At 42.9% G+C, this 19,484-nt stretch overlaps 2 protein-coding genes across 6 annotated transcripts in view; one reads left to right on the top strand and one right to left on the bottom strand.

Moving 5' to 3' along the window:
- Positions 1-12,036, top strand: part of POLR2B (RNA polymerase II subunit B) — a 37,054-nt gene extending 25,018 nt beyond the window's left edge. For 3 of the 5 annotated variants that reach the window (XM_084835068.1, XM_084835066.1, XM_084835069.1), the window contains 4 exons: positions 59-172; positions 276-436; positions 990-1,185; positions 2,660-3,641. In XM_084835068.1, the coding sequence (XP_084691194.1) occupies positions 59-172; positions 276-436; positions 990-1,185; positions 2,660-2,749 (561 nt within the window). In that variant the 3' untranslated portion in view covers positions 2,750-3,641. Of the gene's footprint in view, positions 1-58; positions 173-275; positions 437-989; positions 1,186-2,659; positions 3,642-11,365 lie in introns of those variants that run through there. The other 2 variants (XM_084835070.1, XM_084835067.1) reach the window with 1 other exon arrangement.
- The window catches only part of IGFBP7 (insulin like growth factor binding protein 7), a 28,339-nt gene continuing 11,747 nt past the window's right edge, over positions 2,893-19,484 (bottom strand). The window contains exons 2-5 of the mRNA XM_084835078.1: positions 9,522-9,631; positions 6,420-6,536; positions 4,754-4,880; positions 2,893-3,090 (exon numbers count right to left, since the gene is read on the bottom strand). Coding sequence (XP_084691204.1) covers positions 3,071-3,090; positions 4,754-4,880; positions 6,420-6,536; positions 9,522-9,631 — 374 coding nt within the window. The 3' untranslated portion in view covers positions 2,893-3,070. The remainder of the gene's footprint in view (positions 3,091-4,753; positions 4,881-6,419; positions 6,537-9,521; positions 9,632-19,484) is intronic.

Raw genomic sequence — 19,484 nt, 5'->3', positions numbered from 1 at the left:
TATTCTGGCTTATTTTGCAAATGTTTATGCAATTCAGTACTACTTCCCTTTCCCTTAGGTGTCTGCAAATAAGGGAGAAATAGGTGATGCCACACCTTTCAATGACGCAGTCAACGTGCAGAAGATTTCTAATTTGCTGTCTGACTATGGCTACCATCTGAGAGGAAACGAGGTATGTTATTATCACAGTGGCAACTGTGAGATTGATTGTTCCTGTTCCTTGTGTGGGTGTGTCACTATGATTTAGCGTTCACAGAGTGTTTTCCTTTCTCCAGGTTTTATACAATGGCTTCACTGGTCGCAAAATCACATCGCAGATCTTTATTGGCCCTACATATTACCAGCGGTTAAAACACATGGTAGATGACAAAATTCATTCCCGTGCAAGAGGGCCAATCCAAATCCTTAACAGGCAACCCATGGAAGGTCGATCTCGGTAAGAAACAGGTGCATTCTTACATGGCGGCTGCTGCTGCTGGTTACAGCCAAAAGCAAGGAGATCTGTAGGGCACCCCTGGAAATCATACTCAGTAATGCCTCTGGCTGCTGAGATTTTCAGCAAACTTTCAAGCACGTATTTGCAACCATAAGGACTAGAAAATTCCTTTAAAACAAATAAAGGTGTGTGTTGGAGGGGGATGCTATCAAGTAACTGGATTCTTTGGCTTTTCTACACTTTGTAGTATACACAATACCATAATTTGAATGTAAAACTACATTGCAGAAGGTATCCCTTTGATTCCCTCTCATATTAAATCCTTCATTGTAAGCACTGTGACATACAGCACAAATAATGTGAGAGATTCCCATGCAGCTTTTAGGTGTTTTATTAAAAAAAGCATTAACTTCCTGTGGAAATAATTTTTGCATGCAGCCTTGATTCTGCTCCAGTGGTTTATTATATTAAAAGGGGGTGGGGTAGGGTCAACACAGTTGGCATCCTTCTAGCTTGACAAAATATGGAAGTAAACTTGTTTTCTTTTCCCCAGTGATGGTGGCCTTCGTTTTGGAGAAATGGAACGAGACTGTCAGATTGCTCATGGAGCAGCGCAGTTCTTAAGGGAAAGACTGTTTGAAGCATCAGACCCATATCAGGTTCATGTGTGCAACCTGTGTGGCTTAATGGCAATAGCAAACACCAGGACGCACACCTATGAGTGCAGGGGCTGCCGTAATAAAACACAGGTATGTAAAGAGATGGGGGAAATGCAACCTATTCTTCTCCTTGCAGTCTGATCAGTGCACTAATGGGTCCTCTCTCATCCTTTGAGTTCCGTCTTGGCTCCACCTTCAGGGCTTCTGCCTGACACTTCTTCTTTCCCTTTAAACCTCTCTGCAAAACCCATTTCTTCTGCCATCTATTGTTCACTATCTGCTATCCAGAATTACCTCTGAACCCTGTATATGCAGGGTGTTCAATTTTGTTTCTGCCATGAACTCTCTGATGGCCTTGGGCAAGTCGCCATCTGTTTCAGCTCCATCTGCAATAAGGAGAGATTAATACTGACCAATATTTTAGGGCTGTTGTAAGGATTACTGAAATAATATAGGTGAAGTTTTAAAAGGTTCTAAAATGCAATATACAAGTAGATACCCTTACTTAAAATACTAGGTTAAATGATAAAACACAGTTTCTTTGTGATAGTTTTTGCTGAATTGGGTAGATTTGCATAATGGATAGTAGGGTAAGGACACCCATCTCTACTTCTCATCAGATTCAGATAAGGCAGTGGAGGTGCTGAAGCACTGTACTGGACCAGTAGTGGACTGGGTGAGGGCCAATAAACTAAAGCTCTGTCGAGACAAGATGGACATTCTGATAATGGCTGGTTTGTCTGACCAGAGAGATGGTGCTCAACCTCTTCTGGAGGGAATTGACCTCTCCCTAAGGGGTCAGGCTTGTGGTTTAGGGGTGCTACTCACCGGAGGTTCAAGTGGCATCTGTAACATATGCAGCACTTTATACCACCTAAGGCTGCTACGCTTCCTGCAACCCATCTTGGACAGAGTTCTGGTTATCCATGCATGTCCTGGTATCTCTAGATTAGACAATATTGTATGTGAAGTCCAGACACGATTCAAGGTGCCGATGTTCACTTTGAAAGTCCTGAATGACTTAGGAGCCTGGTACCTCCAAGACCACGCAAGCCTCCTGAAACGTTGTGTTCATTGTTGGAGGCCCTCCTGTGAGTCCCCCACTCTCTGAACGTTAGGCAGATGGAGACTGGGCAGGGGAAGGCTTTTCCAGATATGGCATCCTGTATGAAAAAAGCCCTCTGCAGGGAAGTTTGCCTGGTGCAGACTTTGCCCTTCTGGTACCAACTTCGCCCTTCTGGTACCAGGCAGATTCAGTCTTGTCTGCCCACACTTCCCACCATTATTTATCATTTATTTCTTTAGTACATTTCCAGTTTCCCCAATAACTAACATTCTCTGGGCGGATTACAACCAGTGACTATGTCACTGAAGCTGGTTTTAATTGATGGCTTTATTGGTTCTAGAATTTCTCACTCTATTGCTTCCTGCAGATTTTACCTTTAGTTTTATATTTGTTTTTCAATGGTGTTAGCCACGCTGAATTTTTTAAACTGAATGGTGACATAAAAGTATTTTGATTAAAATAAATATTTTTTGCTAATATTTATTAAACCGTTTTCAGATTTCTCTGGTGAGAATGCCGTATGCCTGCAAACTCCTCTTCCAGGAACTGATGTCAATGAGTATTGCACCTCGAATGATGAGCGTCTAGCCTTCAAAAGGTTCCCCTTCTCTTAGCCACTACCTGATTTTTACTTTGGGTTTTTAGTTGCATGCTCCACTTTAAATGTTTTTAAATCCCAACATCTAATGTGTGAGCTTTTTTGTTTTTGTAAATAGAAATAAAAGCTTTTCAGTCAAGCTTTTTATTTGTCAAATACTTTATTGGTATTTCAGCAAAAATTGTATAGGAATGAGTGATTAGAGAGGCATGACTGGTTCAGAAAAGAACACCAATTTTCTAGAAGATTAACATAAATTTGGCAGAGATGAGAGCCTCTACCTCTCTATAGAAATATACAGTTTTCACCTTTCACAGCTCAGCACTTTCTCCTGCAAAGAAAATGGTACAACGCTATAAATTCAAAAGGTTTATGTTTTTCTTGAAAAACAGGCTAGAGAATTAAGAAGCTCTATAAATAGTTCATATTTCCTTAAAACAATGCAAAAACGCTTAATATAAGGAATATCAATCTGTAAAGCACCCCCCATCCACCCTCTGGTAATATATAAACAAGATATGTAGGCTGCATTTATGAAGGTAAGATTCCCTGCCTTTACTTGGAACCTCTTGCAAGCAATATTGAACTTCAGGAATTCCAGTGCTCTTGCATGCTTCTCCATAACAGGCTCCTGCCAGCTCCTCCTTTGTGTGTGAAACCCTGTGATCTCCCTGTTGGGTGACTGCAAGCACCAAGGCAAGTGGGAACTATTCCCCTGCTTGCCTCCCCTTGTTGTGTTGAATTAGTTGACAAGGGAAGAAAGGAGATGGCTGCTCCAGACCTATGAGTGTGAATTGATCCCATCCTCTTGATATCTTGGCCACGTGTCTATTAAGACCCCCTCTATTGCTATATACAGATGTATGTATATTTGAAAAACTCAAAAAATAAAAAGGAAGATCCCCTCTATTCACAATCATCTGATATTAAGAACACCTGTTTAAACCCTAATAAGATCTGGAGTACTGTGTCCAGTTCTGGGCACCACACTTTAAGACAGATGCAGACAAGCTGGAGAGGGTTCAGAGGAGGGCAACAAAGATGATCAGGGGACTGGAAACAAAGCCCTATGAAGAGAGACTGAAAGAACTGGGCATGTTTAGCCTTGAGAAGACTGAGGGGAGATATGATAGCACTCTTCAAGTACTTGAAAGGTTGTCACAGAGAAGAAGGCCAGGATCTCTTCTTGATCATCCCAGAGTGCAGGACACGGAATAATGGGCCCAAGTTACAGGAAGCCAGATTCCAGCTGAACATCAGGAAAAACTTCCTGACTGTTAGAGCAATATGACAATGGAACCAATTACCTAGGGAGGTGGTGGACTCTCCCACACTGGAGGCATTCAAGACGAGGCTGGACAGCCATCTGTCAGGGATGCTCTGACTTGGATTCCTGCATTGAGCAGGGGGTTGGACTCGATGGCCTTGTAGGCCCCTTCCAACCCTACTATTCTGTGATTCTAAGATATTGGGCCTGTTGCATGACACAACAGCCCTGCCAGCTTAATTTACCTGCAGGGCCTGTTGCATTGTGCTGGGCGTCCATAGGTGCCATTTATACATGGTGCCCGTGGGCACCCAGCCTGCTGTGTCTTGCTTGTGCAAATGCAGGTGGCAGGTGTTGCTTGAGGGCGAGACAATCCTCAAATAACCCTAAACCAAGCCATGGGTTCTTTGAGGGTTGTCTAACCCTCAAACAACGCCTGCCGCCTGGGATTGCAGAACACTGCAAGCTGGATGCCCACAGATGCCATGCAAAAGTAATGCCTGCGAGCACCCAGCACAATGTGAAAGCTCCCATAGGTAAATGAAGCCAAGGTGGGCTGTCACATCATGCAAACCAGGTCACTGAGTTCTTGCTCACAAATTTTCTGAATTCTTGTTTATGATATACTGACATCACTAATCAGTTAACAGACCATCTTTTGGATCTAGTCATACATTTACTTTCCGTTTCATATCAGTCCTAATATAGCAACATGCTACCTACTTACCTTTTATTGTGGGTATTTCATGTAAAGAATTAACCACAGTAATTCTTGCAGAGGCTGTGGCCTCTCCTTTAGAGTTTGAAGCATGGCACTCGTATTCTCCAGTGTCATCTTTGCTCAAAGGGGATATCTATCAAAATAGAACCATAGCCTGGTCTGAACATTTTTAGTTAATCTAGCTTGCAATGAGTGGAAAGCATTCTGAGACTAGTGTTCTCTCCAGTTCTTCAAGTTCAGTCCTACTCCTGATCTTTGTGGTGTGAGGGAAGATTGAACATGGCAATGTCTTGTAACCACTGACCATACTGGCTGGGGCTGATGGGAGTTGCAATCCAACAACATCTCGAGGGGCACAAGTTCCCCTCCCCTGTTTTAAGATGTAGGAAGATATATTGTATTTGCCTCTTTTTCTAGAAAAGATGTGTAGAAAACCACTGGAAGCCATTAGTTTAGATGGAAAACATTTCTTCTTGGATTTAATTTTTATGGTATGGCTCCAAAGTGCTCCATGTTAGAGCAGCAAGTGCTTCCTCTTGTGCATGGGTGTGTCAATGATCCCCCCATGCACACATCACATGCCGTTCTGCGTGGTCCCCTGAGCCTCACACAAAGCTTTGGGAGGAAGCCATATGGGGCTGGGGCAGGCAAGTAAGTCCCAGTGCATGCCTGGAATTCCTATATATGTTTCTTTGGAGCAGAGCTGTAACTTATAGTCCATCATTCTGCCCTCCAGGCTTTTTAATGACCTCCCAGTACAATAACTATAAAAACAGAATGTTGCATATTGTTTACATCTGCAATCAGCAGAAAATAAAATAAAAATGGCAGGAATCCAAAATATAGCCTGCCAGAAATGGTAAGGTTTTTTAAAAAAGAATTCTTCTAAGGGCCCCTTCCCAGAGCTGGCTTGGTGAGCCTCTCTGTGAAGGGAGCCGCTCTAGGAACAGCACCAATACGCACAGTGCCTTGCTGCTTGTGGTTGTCAGAAGGCAAAGTCATCTGAAGCAAGGTCTCACCTGAAAAATCTTAGCATGTATAGGAGGAATCGGTGTTCATTTGGCATAAGGTGCTCCCTGAGATAGCAGGATGACTATCCTGACTGACTCATTCAAAAGGTCTACAGCAATACTGATTTTAAAACTTACTTTCTGCAGTGTAGCTGCAACACATGTATAGGGCCTCTGTACATAAAATTCAGTGTGTATAAGCTTGGACTGCACGACTGCAATCCTACAGACAATCTGGGAATCAGCTGCATGATTCAGGCTTATGCATGTTTTATTGTATGAAAATGTAACCTTGACAAAGGTTACACCATCTAGCAGGCCTAGAAAAAAATTCATTCCCACCTCATCTCCCCCACCCCCTTTTTGTCATGACAGTATACCTATGTACGCCAGTTGCTGGGGAACATGAGCAGCAGGGTACTACTGCACTCATGTCCCGCTTGTGGGTTTCCTGTGGGCAGCTGGTTGGCCATTATGTGAACAGGAAAACTGGACTAGATGGTCCGATCCAGTGTGCCACTTCTTATGTTGATTGTATGTCACCTCCATGTGCCATGATTCATCCCAACCACCCCACAAGCCTATTTCTTTCCTAAAAACATGCTGCCGTTCTATCAAAATTATACAGAATTACTTCAGATTGTAAGAGAGCTGGTACTTACCAATACCCACCCAGTCACTTCATGTTTCTCAGGACCACCACGTGTCTGGATGGCTAAATTGTCCCGATCTCCTGGAAGAAGTTCCATTCTTTGGACACTGTATTGTCCCCTTGTTATCTGACATAGGAGGGGAAAGGATTAGGGTTAAAGGCAAGGTTTTTGCAATCTCTCAATTTCCTAGTTCCTAATGTTGCTGCCTAAGTAGGCCACATGTTTAAAACAGTTCAAGTCTTATACACTGTGAGAACTTTATTAATGTTGGCCAGGATCCAAAGTACTTTGAAACTAGTTTCATGAGAGCCCAAGGGCACTTGGATTAGTTTCCCCTCTAACAGCAGCTTTTCGCCTCAAACAGCTACATGGAAAACTGCTTTTTAAAATAAGTTGAATTTCAAAAGCAGTTCAGGGAGGGTGTCAGTTGTTCAAAGAGAAACAGTAAAATAACAATAATTGGATTGCACAAACTACCTGTGTGAACATAAGCATTCGTTGGCTGATTGCACTCTTCCAGTATGGAGGACTAGGGGCCAAACTAAACATTCCTGTAATCACACATAGTGGAAATATGTGTAATTGTTTTCCCTACTCTCACAAGTATGCATGGTGCCTATTCAGAGTGGGACTGTGGCATTTCAGGAGGGTTTAAGCTTCCCTCCTCACCTGTATTCATGATGAGGAGAATGTTTAGTTTGGCCTTAGATCTACCAAATAGTACTTCATAGATAATTATGTTTCTCCCCGCCCGCCCAGGGATGATAAGCAGGGGGGCACTGAGAGTGGGCTTTAGCTTTGCAAGTCCCTTTCCTTCACTGGGTGGGCAAGGTACCAAATGAACAAGAAGTTCTTGTGTCCAAATAAATGCAGAGTCTCCTGCATCTCTGAGAGATCATACCTTCTCCTTGTGGTGAGCAGGGACTGGAGAAGGACATCTGAACCTGAGGCCTGCTGCCAGCCTCTCTCTAGATACACTCCAAAATGAAACTGCTGCAACAACTAACGTGCCAATGATTCCTTTTGGAGAAAATAAAAAAGGAATACTAAAATGTACATCTCCCCTGACAAAGAGCTACATGCTCAGAATGACTTGGGATCAGTGCTGATTCAACATTACTGCCCCCATACTGCAGTTGGGAGGGCTCAGGCTGCAAGAGAATAGTGGTTTGCTAAGGTTACTGGGTCAGTTTATTAATTTAGTAAGATAATTTACACCCTGCCCTCCTCCTATTGCAATAGCAAAACTCAGGTGACCTGTAGGAAATTAAAAATTACACAAAAAATCTCTCTTTTTTTTCCTCTGTTTTATTAATTGATGGGTCCTCTTAAGAATACTGCAATGCTGGAAACTGCAGAAGATGATTATGTTGTTGGTGCTGGTGTTCTTTATTTCATTTACAAAGATAAAAGTAGAATAAAAAGTATTAAAAATACACAAAAATCAAACAGTAAAACACTACGAACACTAACAGACACCCTGGAGACAGTCTACTAAAAATTCTTCATCCCAGCAGGCCAAAAGGCTGCTAGAACAGACTAAGCAATGAACAAGAGAGGGGTCCAAATGGGCCTCCCATTGGAGGGAGTTCCCCAGTGTGGGTAAAGCCACATATATTTGTAATAAAACTAATCTGGGTTGCAATATGGCATGGCTACTACTGTGACATCAACCACAGTCAACTATCTTCCATGTCCCAACCAGCCGTGCCTCCATTACCATCAGGATACAGCGTCCCCTGCAGATCCAGCATGGGCAGGCTTTATTGATTGTACAAAACGGTATGTTTTTTTGAGGTATCCTGGGTCTAAACCATTTAGGGCTTTAAAGGTGATAACTGGCATTTTGTACTGTGCCCAGAAACTAACAGAACAGCGCAGCTATTGTAAAAACCAAAGCACCGCATGCTTCCAAAGATGAGACCCATCAAGACCTTTGCTGTGGCATTCTGGGCCAGTTTCCAAAGATCCTTCAAAGACAGCCACGTGTAGAGTGCACTGCAGTAATCCAACCTAGAGGTAACTGCGGAATGTGTCTCCCTGGCCACTGCTGCTCTCTGAGCACAGCTAGATCTGAGTGTACTCCGAGCCTGTGAAACTTTTTCAAGAGGAGAGTTACCCCACCCCAAATAAGCTGAAATCCCATTCATAGCTAGGGGAAAGTCAGAAACAAGGGAGGCTGGGCAGAAGTTGGGAACCAAGGACTTTCTGACACAATGCCCAGACTCTTAGCCATTACAATATGACCAAAGGCCACTTATGTTATCTAGTTTTGTTCTGAAACAGCAAGTCCCCCCTCCCCCCATGTCTTTGTCCTCCTCGGTGCAAGATCACTAGCACCCTTGCGTACTGAAATGTTTTCAAAGCCTCCAGATCTTGCTTGAGCTCACAGAAAGACATTCCTTAATACTTGCTCCTCTTCTGTATAGCGACCTAATATGGTAAAGTGTAACAGATTGTTTTCTAAGGAGAAACAGAAGCAAAACTAGGACTTGCAGGAAAAAAGTAACTGAAAAGAAGAAAAAACATGACAGAGCTGGGAAGCAAGGGAAAAAACCCTGCATAATCGCTTTTACTCAGAGAAGTTAGCTCTGCTTTTGCAAATGACTATTTTAAGAGCCTCTCCTAGTAATTTAAGTTATGCTTGCAAAGCTCTGAGGGAGTGTTTGGCTTGGCAGTGCTTTAGGTTTCCACCCCGCCCCCCTTTCATTCTTGTTTTGTCATGTTTTGTTTTAATCCTCTCCCCTTGTACATCTGGCATACCTTGATGATAACTGTTTACTGTGATTAATTGCTTAAGTATTTCTGAGCTGCCTAATTTCTCCTGTCCTCCTGTGTCCCTCAACATGGAATCCTTACCTATTAGGCTATTGTTAGCAGAAAAGGTGCTGCTGCCAAGCCATCAGAAAGTACTGCACAAGACTCACTGAACTGAATGGGAGCTTGTGCAGGAGAACCTGGTAGTGCTCCTGTGGGGACCCCATTTAATTCCATGGGATTGCATAGGATAACTTGGCAGCACTCTGGTATAGCACCCACTTATTTCAATGGGGCCTGTAGAGAGAACCTGCTGGTGGATCATTTCCAACATCTGCACCAAAGGTCACTGACCTTGTTCCAGGTGAGTACTGGGGTTGGAACTCCAATGACCTCACAACTCAGGTAAATCTGAGCCCCAGTGACGTTCCAGATGTCTTTAGGGGGTGTCACAATGGATGGTCCTAGAAGCAAGAGCAAATCCTTTTAGAAGGTTAAGCACTGTATGCGTTAACAGGGTGAAGTATCAAGATGAGGGTTTTTAAGTTAACAAACAATATGCAGTCTGGTTAAACTTGAGATATAACCAGTATCATTTCATTACTGATCCTGTGACCCCCAAATGACACCTGACTTTCCTCTGGTGATATCGGTTATAACTAGGACTAGTTATAACTAGTAACAGATATTTTATTTGACTGAGCATCTGTCATTTACTCAAATATGCAGAGGTTTCTTTTTGAGGCAGTGCAAGATACCTGTAGCCCTGGGACTACAGAAGGAAGGGGAAAGAGTGCTCTGATCCTATCCATCGGCCAAAGGAGCAAGAGCCACCACTTGCTATTCAAGCAAGAACAGCAGCAAGGAAGATCAGCCTGGTCTGAACAGGGTATGTTGCTTATAGCAACATTGTTCTGGCCTTGAAAATCTGATCTCCCTCTTCTTCCTTTTCCCTCCACAGCCCTTCCCTTGTGTGTCTTGTCATTTTAGCTTGCAAGTGCTTTGGGAAACAATAATTATCTGAAAAGCAGGATGAAAATACGGCAAATAATTAAATAAGTAAATGCCAAGTGACACAATGCAGAATAATTTTCTAAATTCACATAGTATTGCACTGGAAAAAATATGATTCTCCCTTTAAAATATGAGATTTTAAAGGTCCAAATTCTTCAATTCCATCTGATGAGAGACTAGTCCATTTGCTCATTCCATAGTCTTAGTCATGAGCATACAGTTACCACAAACACCAGTAACACCCATGTGCTAATTCCTTTCCCTCAGTGTATTGACTAGTGACAGAGAACGGTCCATATTTATTAGTCACTCATCTGAGAGGCTCTATGGTACAGTATTGACTTACTTGCAGCATGCTGGATATTAACAGAGGTTCTTAAGTCCTTGTAGCTCATCCCAGTGAGCTGTTATATAATTTGAACAGTAAAGATGCAGCCTTCAAGCCAAATGAACTATTCTTTAAGGTCTTGCTTTCAACAATAAGCAACTGCTCCAGAAATATCCTAGACATGTTTAGTTAACTGTTCTTCCTTGTGTAATAAAGTTTCAAAAGTCAGAGCTGAGCCAAACTGCTTGGACTCTCCATGGAATGTTTACCGTAGGGCATCGCAGACCTGTTATTGCTCAATCATGGGTGGCTAATCACCATGTGTTGGACGGGCAGCATCCAGCTTCTCAGAGGCATTCAGCTGCACTATGAGCAATGATCATATCACTTTCTATGCTATGAAGGAGAATCTGCATCTTGTCCCTCCGCACAATCACTTTTGGTGCAAAGGGAGGGCCCAAAACAGCATAAGAAGCCTCAAACATCACAGGAGGTGTGTGTGAGTGTATGTTTACGTGTGTGTGGGGGGGGGGTGGACTGAAGTTTCCCACTAAGAAATGTTTGCCTTGCTTTTAAGTTCCATTCCTGGGAAACGGAGGCCCTTCCCATCCTATGCTGCTGTGATATCAATGTATGATGTAAAATAATTGCCCTAGGATTTCAGGTTGAAAATATAAATAAGTCCTAGGAGGAAGAATGCCCTATTTATGTCAAAGTGTTGCTCCAAAGTCTTATGTAGCATAAAGCACAATGCTGTTCTTTAGATCTTGGACTAGAATTATGAGCTTCTTTCTTGGCTAGCTGAAGTTGAATTGGGTTGTGACCCTTTGTTCTATTTTGCTTGGATCTGCTTCAGCTTTGGAGAGGAAGTGTGTCCCTCAGGCTGCCTGACTGCCATGGGAAGAGACAGACCTTCAGACTCAGCTACAGCTCTCTACATGGAGAAGAACTGCCAACCCAAAGCATCCAAAAATCATGAGTCAGAGAGCCCCAGATTAAAAGGCTGGATTAAAGATGTGGGGTTTTCATACACACAAAATATGTCTTGGGTTTGGGTTTTTTGTTTACTTCATCCACAGGCTCTTAGGGGCAGATGCCCAATACTGACATATGTTCGGTAGGATTATCCTCAGTGCAATTGCACTTGGGAAAGGAGCTTCCTCCTTAACCTTCACCTCATGTTGCAGACAGGACTGGCCCAAAACATTTTGGTGCCTCAGGAAAATATAAATGGCACCCCCACACACACACTCTCACTCACTAATTAACGGCACAATCCACAACTGTGCGCTTCATTACCTCCCATTCAAGTGAATGAGGTGTGTGAAGGATTTCCCAGCGGATTTTACCGTGCATGTCAAGAGATATTTGCCTCCCACTCTGCCATCTGAGGCAGTTGCCTCACTTTGTCTCATGGTAGAGCTGGCTCTGGTTCCTCAGTCAGTTAGAACTTAACCTCAATGCGTTTCTGTTCCAGCTGCACCATGTGTACAAATATTTATAAGAGGCCTGATGCTATATTTTTTGTAAATGTTTTGTGTTTGTATCTTTCCCAAAAGGTCAAAGTGGTGTACAAATAATACCACAAAACACTCTGAAATCACGTATCACAGACATAAGAAGGTCCCAAGTTCATATGTCGGGCAGAAGAAGGTTCCCAGGTGAACAATGATTCAGCTTGTGGGGTCAGCTGACAAACAGTCAGGTAGGCTGGTACTGCAACCTAGATGGTGCCCTTGCCCCACAAAGCTGTTTGCCAGGTTTGCAGAAGAGGCAAAGTGCCAGTGACACAGGAAGCGCAGTGCCAGATCCTTACTGCTTAGAGCCTAGTGTGAGACACACACATACCCCTGAAGCTTTACAGATGCTCTGTTAAAATTTTGTTAGGTTGAATTGCTAGAACTGTCATTCTTCAGAGTCCAGCTTCCTCTCCAGGGTCTCTAGAAGTTAAATCACAGACGGAGCAATCTTATGGCCGCTAGTCAGTGGCTACATGGCCATGCGATATGTGGGTTTCTGGGAACTGACCTCCCCCCCCTTCCGCGCTGCCTCACAGGCAGCATGGAACAGCCCCGCACTCCGTGCTCGGAAGAGGAGTGCGGAGTGGCCAAAACGGGGCGTTCCCGGGCGGGGAAGACGGAAATGGCGGTACAACACATCCTATGTGTCGTCCGGCAGCCTCCTCCCCCACTCTGCCTTCCCACAGCTAGACAGGCGAAATCGGCTGTCTAGCTGCAAATGCAGGGCAGGAGAAGTGCGGAGGGAACAATTCCCTCGGTGCTTCTCCTGCCCTGCATTGGATAGGCGGTCACCTCTGAGCAAGGGCGCAATCCTATGAATGTTTAGACAGATGAAAGTCCTACAACTCCCAGCACTCCCCAGCCAGCCACATACTAGAGTCTAGTATGTATGCATGCATGCACATGGATACAATGGCATCATGGAGTGCATAGGCTACCATTTCACACACTACAGTGGTGAGGTTCACTATTGTGTGCTGTATTATAGGAGAATCGGTGTCACAAATGCACAAGATATCCCTATTTTTGTCTGTGAAACAGATGAAGCATGCAGATCAGAAGTGCATGTTACATTTGCTACACAAATTGGAACAGCCGTATTTTGAGGAACTATTATTATTATTTAAGAAAGTTATATACCGCTTACCGTATTTTAAATTATATATATCTGACTAGCAGAGAGAGGGATTCAGGAAACAGACTGAGAGCTTCTTAGGAGAGATTGTGAATGGGAGCTCTTCAAATCAGGCCAACTCAATGGTCAGTAAGGGCCCAGGATAATCAGCAAAATCCTCAAGAACACACCATCTCTTTCCCCTGCCCCAGATCCTTGAGACAACAGAGTCTCAGATGTGTGAGCAACTTGACATAACTCCATTTTCCAGATTGCAGTCCTGTTCTGCTTACTCCATGCAAGTGGAGCGAAAGTGCAGATTGCCTTAAGTTTTGTTCTCTGTTGCATCTACTTGTCCTACCATTGTAATGATCCTTCCTTTGCCTTGCCTTTAAGTTTTGGTTTTTGGGGAACGGGACACAAGATTCTAATGAATACTGGAAAAGAGATGACGAAAGCAGCATGCCCCTCAATATCCTTCAGCTGCTTTTGGTTTAATGCAATGTAGCACTTTTAGAATACTTCAGACAGCTGAGGATGTCTCTTTGAAGACCACTGGCCTTTGTCCCCTTGTATGATCATGATCGACTGAACAGCCTTCCCGAGACAGAAAGGAATTCAGACCTGCTGGGACTCTCTGAGAAATTCAAATACGTAGAGTCAAAGTCTGGGAAACCAAGAAATTCTCAGGGTTCTACACTGGAAATAAGTTACATTTGTGCAACAAACACTGTACTCTCTTTAGCCCTAGATTTCCTGTGTTCTTCTCAAGCCCTCCTGTAATCAACAGTTCAGCCATTGATCTATTTACATTTGAGCCAAAACATTGCTGATGGTGGATGAACAGCTTTAATGCTTTGCTAAACTGAGCCTACAGTAACGCTGGTTTGCAAATATTTGCTAGACTAATTCGCATGTGGACATACGCTTGCAAATTAATTCTTCAAATAGGAATTTGCTCTACATAGAGAACCTCATAGCCTATCCTTTGCAAATAGATGATTTACTGGTAGGCTGAGGCAAAAAATAAAGGATAATTTGTAAGATCATTAGATGTCATGTAGGACAGGGCACATCCATCATCCATGGGGTGAGAAAACACCTTTATTCTGTATCTGCTGGAATTGCTATTTCCATGCAACTCCGCGAAGCGCAATTCTTCTTGGAAACAAGACGCACACTCCTGGCATACTTTGTTTCCTTGCTAAACCAATGTGATTTCTGCCATTGCTGCTGCAGCATATTTGGAAGTGGGGGTGGGGTATGGCCCCCGGTGGGTTCAGGGAGGTCAATGCAGGCCCCTGACCACCTGATTAAAGGGCACAGGTGCTCAGTCCTTCCTTGCATCTGCCACCCTACCTCAAAGGCATGTGGCATCAATCTCTGTAAAATCTGGGACATGTCAGGGTTGGATGTCTCCTGGGTTAATCTTCTAGGAACATAAAAAGCTGCCTTATATGGAGTCAGACCATTTGTCCATCTAGCCCGGTACTGTCAACACTGACTGGCAGTGGCTCTCCAGGGTTTCAGGCAGGATTCTTTCCTAACCTTACCTGGAGGTGGCGGGGATTGAACCTGGGGCCTTCTGCATGCAAAGCAGATGTTCCACCACTGAGCAATGCCCCACCCTCTTTAAGAACATAGAAAGCTGCCTTATCTCATCCTCTGTCATTTGGGCACTGTAGTGTTCATATGGAAATACAAGTAGTTATGTTTTGTTTTTTAAACTGGGGTGACCAGATCCAAAAGATGATGCCAGGCCTCCTGTGCTTTAAGAGTTGTGCAGAAGATGGAATTTCAGCAGGTGCCATTTGTCATGAGAAGAGGTGTGCCAGCCAAGATTTCCTCTTCAGCCCAACCATTAAAGGCACAGGAGCCCTGTCCTCCTTGGATCCTAGTAACCCTTGTTAAAAGAAAAAAAATACAATTCTTCTGCAGTACTTCCCATACATCAAGGTTGTTCTGGACACCTGACAACACCCAGTTCAGGTGTAAGTGAAGCTTAAGATCTGGCTATGCCACTGAAACTTCATGTTGGAACCAGGTATTTATGAAAAACAGCTAATCATCAGTCGATTTGTGCCCAAGACTTGAGACAGCAAAAAATTTATCTTGTGTACCCATTAGTCCCCTCTGGCTAAATCTTTCTGCTAAATTAAATTTAAGCTAAATTCATCAGTAACTCTGAATTGCTGGGGATGTGGTAAAAGTAAGAGTAATCTCACTTGCATGTTATGATCCCATAGAGTCCTGGGAAAGTTTTGATCCGAAGTAGCTAAACAAATTAATTTTATCACAAGCTTTTCTTGTTCCTTGAGATTCAAAAACTTAATTATTGACTATTATTCCAAAAGTATGGGTGCTGACTGGCTCATAGCAAGCTTGGTTTCCATGTGCTAGGCATTTTGCCCAATGTCTGGTACTAAAAACGTGGAAAGCCAAGGATCCCTCAGAAATCCAAATGGTCCATTTGGCTTCTGAAGCAGACAAGCTTTACAAACAGGTGGGGAAATCTGGAATCCATTCAGAAAGCTGAGACTAAATGCTTGGCTGCCATAAGCCACAAGGATTCTCCCACTTTATGTTTTTGCGCGCATGTGTGTGTGTGTCTACATACACAATAATAATAGCAACAACTATTATTATGATTTATGTCTCACTCTTCTATTGCCATACTCAGTGCGGAAAAGGGCAACTAAGCTAAACAGGCAACTCCCCTTTGAGGAAAGGTTACAACATTTGGGGCTTTTCAGTTCAGATTTATAAAATTAACTGAGAAAGTCCTGAGGGAGAAGTTTTCCCTCTCCTTCATATTACAAGAATCCAGGGTGATCCAATGAAGTGAAATGCTAGGAGATTCAGGATGAATAAAAAGAAGTACTTGTTCACACTGTGCTCAGTTAAACTATGGAATCTGCTACCACAAGATGCGGTGATGGCCACCAATGTATATGACTTTAAAAGGGACGAAGACCCTTCTGGTGGAAAGGGCTATCAATGGCTACTAGCCCTGCTGGCCATATACTGGCCCTAGTATCAGGAAGCCCCAAGACCAGTTGCTGGGGACGCCACTGCCCTCATGTCCTGCTCGTGGTCTTCCCTCAGGAATCTGGCTGGCCAGTTTGGGAAGCAGGGTTCTGGACTACATAGGCTTTCGGTCTGAACCAGCAGGGCTGTTCTTATGTTGTTAGAGCAGCATTATTTTACATACAGAAAATAAAATCATAAAATCCAATTAAAGCAGTAATTAAGAGCAGCAATTCAAACCATAATTAAGACTAGACTAAAGCTATTGCCAGAACTGAGGCAATAGCAGGACTGATCAGTCAAACAAACACTAAAAGCTTGTTGAAAAAGCTCCTTCTGTTGGAAGGAGCTTAGAGGGGGAGCCTGACGCAACTCAGATGGAAGGGTGTTCCAAAGCCAGGCCACCCATTACTCTTGAAAAGACCCTGTCCCTCATACTTCGTGATGGGACTGAGAGCAAGGCCTCCAACTCTTGAATGCACAGGCAGGCTTATAAGGAAACAAAAAGGAACCTGGTCTCAGACTTTAGGGCTGTCAAGGCCAGTAACAGCACTTTAAACAGAGCCCAAAAACAAAGAGGTAACCAATGAAATCGATCCATCCAAGGTTGGTGTTATATGTTCTGATCTGCAAACACCTGATTAAAGTCTGGCTGCTGCATTTTGGAGCAACAGAAATTTCCGAATTGTTTTTAAGGGCCATGAAATAGCAAACATTGCAATATGGGGTGTGTGTGTGTGTGTGTGTGTGTGTGTGTATGGTTGCCAAAATGCACAGACTGTAATAAAGGCTAGTTACTTTACTGGAATTGTTTTGAAATTTATGCAAAGTGCAAATGAGGTTATTCAGGGCTATTTTTCCATGCATTAAAAGCAACGGTGTCATCTTCATGGAACAGGAAATTACAATATAGTTTATGTTTCTATGGAACAGTTTGACAAACTCCAGGATGTTAGTGGAGCACTTGCATCCTGTCATGTTGTGCTCAGTCACAACTGTGAAAGGCTACACTGTTCTACAACATAGACCATTCCACTCCAAAACACAGGGAACACAAACAAAAACTTTTTGGTCCCACTGATAAATGGTTTGCAAATGTAGTTTCCTGTGCCTTACTGAAAGCATCTCAAATCAATGTTTTCTCCCCTAATTCTCTCAAGCACAACTTCCATTTTGGACAATACAAGCAGGTCAGTACAAGTAAGTCATCCCTAAGCCAATTCAGCAGGCCAGCAGAGTGTCCCAGGTCATGCCAAAGTAGAGTGATACTAGTTGCAATCCTATATAGACTTAGGAGCATTTAAGCTCATTGGTTTCAATGGGCTTAGATGTGCCTAAGTCTGCACTGGATTATTTATTTATTTAAATATTGGCTGCCTTTCAGGGCAGAAGCCTTCCCAAGGTGGCATACAACAACAACAAAAAAACACATAATAAAAACCAATACAGTATTAAAAACACAGTTAATCAGCAACAGTAGCAAACATTCTAAAAAACAGTGAACAGAAGCATAAAATAAACTTTACAACTGGAGCTACAACCAGGTCTGATAAAACATAATCAGGGGAAGGCCAGAGTAAAGCAGTACGTTTTCAGGGCCTTCTTAAAAGCCTGCAATGATGGAGCCTGGTGGACCCTCGAAGGCAAATTATTCCAGAGGTGTGGGGCCACTGTGGAAAAGACCCTTTCTCAAGCAAGATTGAGCTGTTTGTCTGGAAAATGTGTACCAAACCCATCATAGCAGCTAGAAATTATTTCTGGTGACAACAGCAGAGGCAGAGAGTTTACCAACCCCTTCACCACCTGCAAAAATATTGCTGAGTAGGGCTTTTTGAAGAAGCTTTGACTGGAGCGAAGAAAGTTTCTCAGGATGCCACTATGGGAGGGATCTGTGCCACACACAGCAAAGTGGACCCAGTACATGCCCATGTAAAATGTCACTTGTTTTCTCAGTTGTTCTTTCCACTTGCATCAGGTGTGCCCTCTTAATATCATTCTACAGTTCATCCAGCACACTGAGAGCAGACTTGCACATGCATGTGTACCACTTACTGACTGCCAAATAGTGCATGTGGGGTACTTTGAGCACTTAGAAAAAAGCATTATTATAATTATGTGAATCTAGGAGGCAATCTATATTTCAGCTACAATCCTGAATACACTTTCTAGGGAGTAAGTAAGCGCCAGGTGACTTGTCTCTAAGTAAACATGCAGAAGATAACATTGCACAATACTTGAAATGACAATGACTGTGTTTCCTGCAATTTATAGAAGTTACAAACATGTTTTTAATCTGGCCCTACTACATAATTTTTGCTGGTGCAAAAATAATTCAATTGCTGCCTGGCCTTGGCATGATGCTAGAGCACAGAGGAACCCATTCCCCATGAGAAGATATATTTGATGTAGTCATATTTGGGAGGTGTTGTTGTCCCCAGTGCATGGTAACTACCACAAAGAACAATGTTTTCAAAGCTTGATTAGGGCTACCAATGGTGGATATAGTAGCATCTGCCATTTCTGTTCCCAGAAAGACTTAAATAGTCTACTGAACATCAACTTTCTCTTTCAATAGTTCCCAGAATGGATTCATGCCAAGATGAAGAACAGACAACTGCCCTGTGCTCTTCTTACATTGCTCCTTTCATTACATAAAATTGGGTGCAGATTGTCAATTTCAGCAGGAATTAGAAAGGCAAAAGTACATTCTTCAAATCAATGTTGAATCTTCACAAATTGGAAGCTAATTGTGAAAAGCAAGACTGTTTTTTTGCAAACCTTTTTTACATTTTCATTACACCTTGCAAAAAAATTGCTTGATTAAATTTCCCTCACTTGCCCTCACTCTCAATTGCCCTCAGTAATAGTAATCATTTAGACCTAGCATCAGGAGTCCTGATTGGGTGGGGTTTTCCATGTGACTAATTTAGGAAAGGGAAGAAGAAACAGAATTGAAGAGGAAACAAAGGCAGCAGCAGTAGTCAAGGGAAACCATGGTGACTATTTATATAATTGAAGTATTTTGTTAAGAAAAGTTTTGCCAAAATCACCAGTTTCAATCCAGAAATCAATTGAGTATTTGGCAGAGCCCTAGCGAAAAGCAGGCAAACAATAACATGTTCTAATTAACAGGACATGCGTCTTGAACAAAATTTTGCAAACAGATTTGACCCTATGTAAAACAAAAACTCTATGGTTACAAAGTTGCCACATTAAGGAAAGTGAACAGACATGGCTGGAAATCATCAGCTACAATAGTAAGCCTCCACCGTACTTCTTGGAACTTCTCCCCAGAAGACATCGGTGACCACTTT

This window comes from Heloderma suspectum, chromosome 2 (assembly GCF_057233095.1).
Source record: "Heloderma suspectum isolate Gila_16-S chromosome 2, 16-S_ref, whole genome shotgun sequence".
In the NCBI taxonomy this organism is placed as follows: Eukaryota; Metazoa; Chordata; class Lepidosauria; order Squamata; family Helodermatidae; genus Heloderma; species Heloderma suspectum.
Note: the sequence above shows the minus strand (reverse complement) of the source record. Positions and strands in the feature narration are given on the sequence as shown.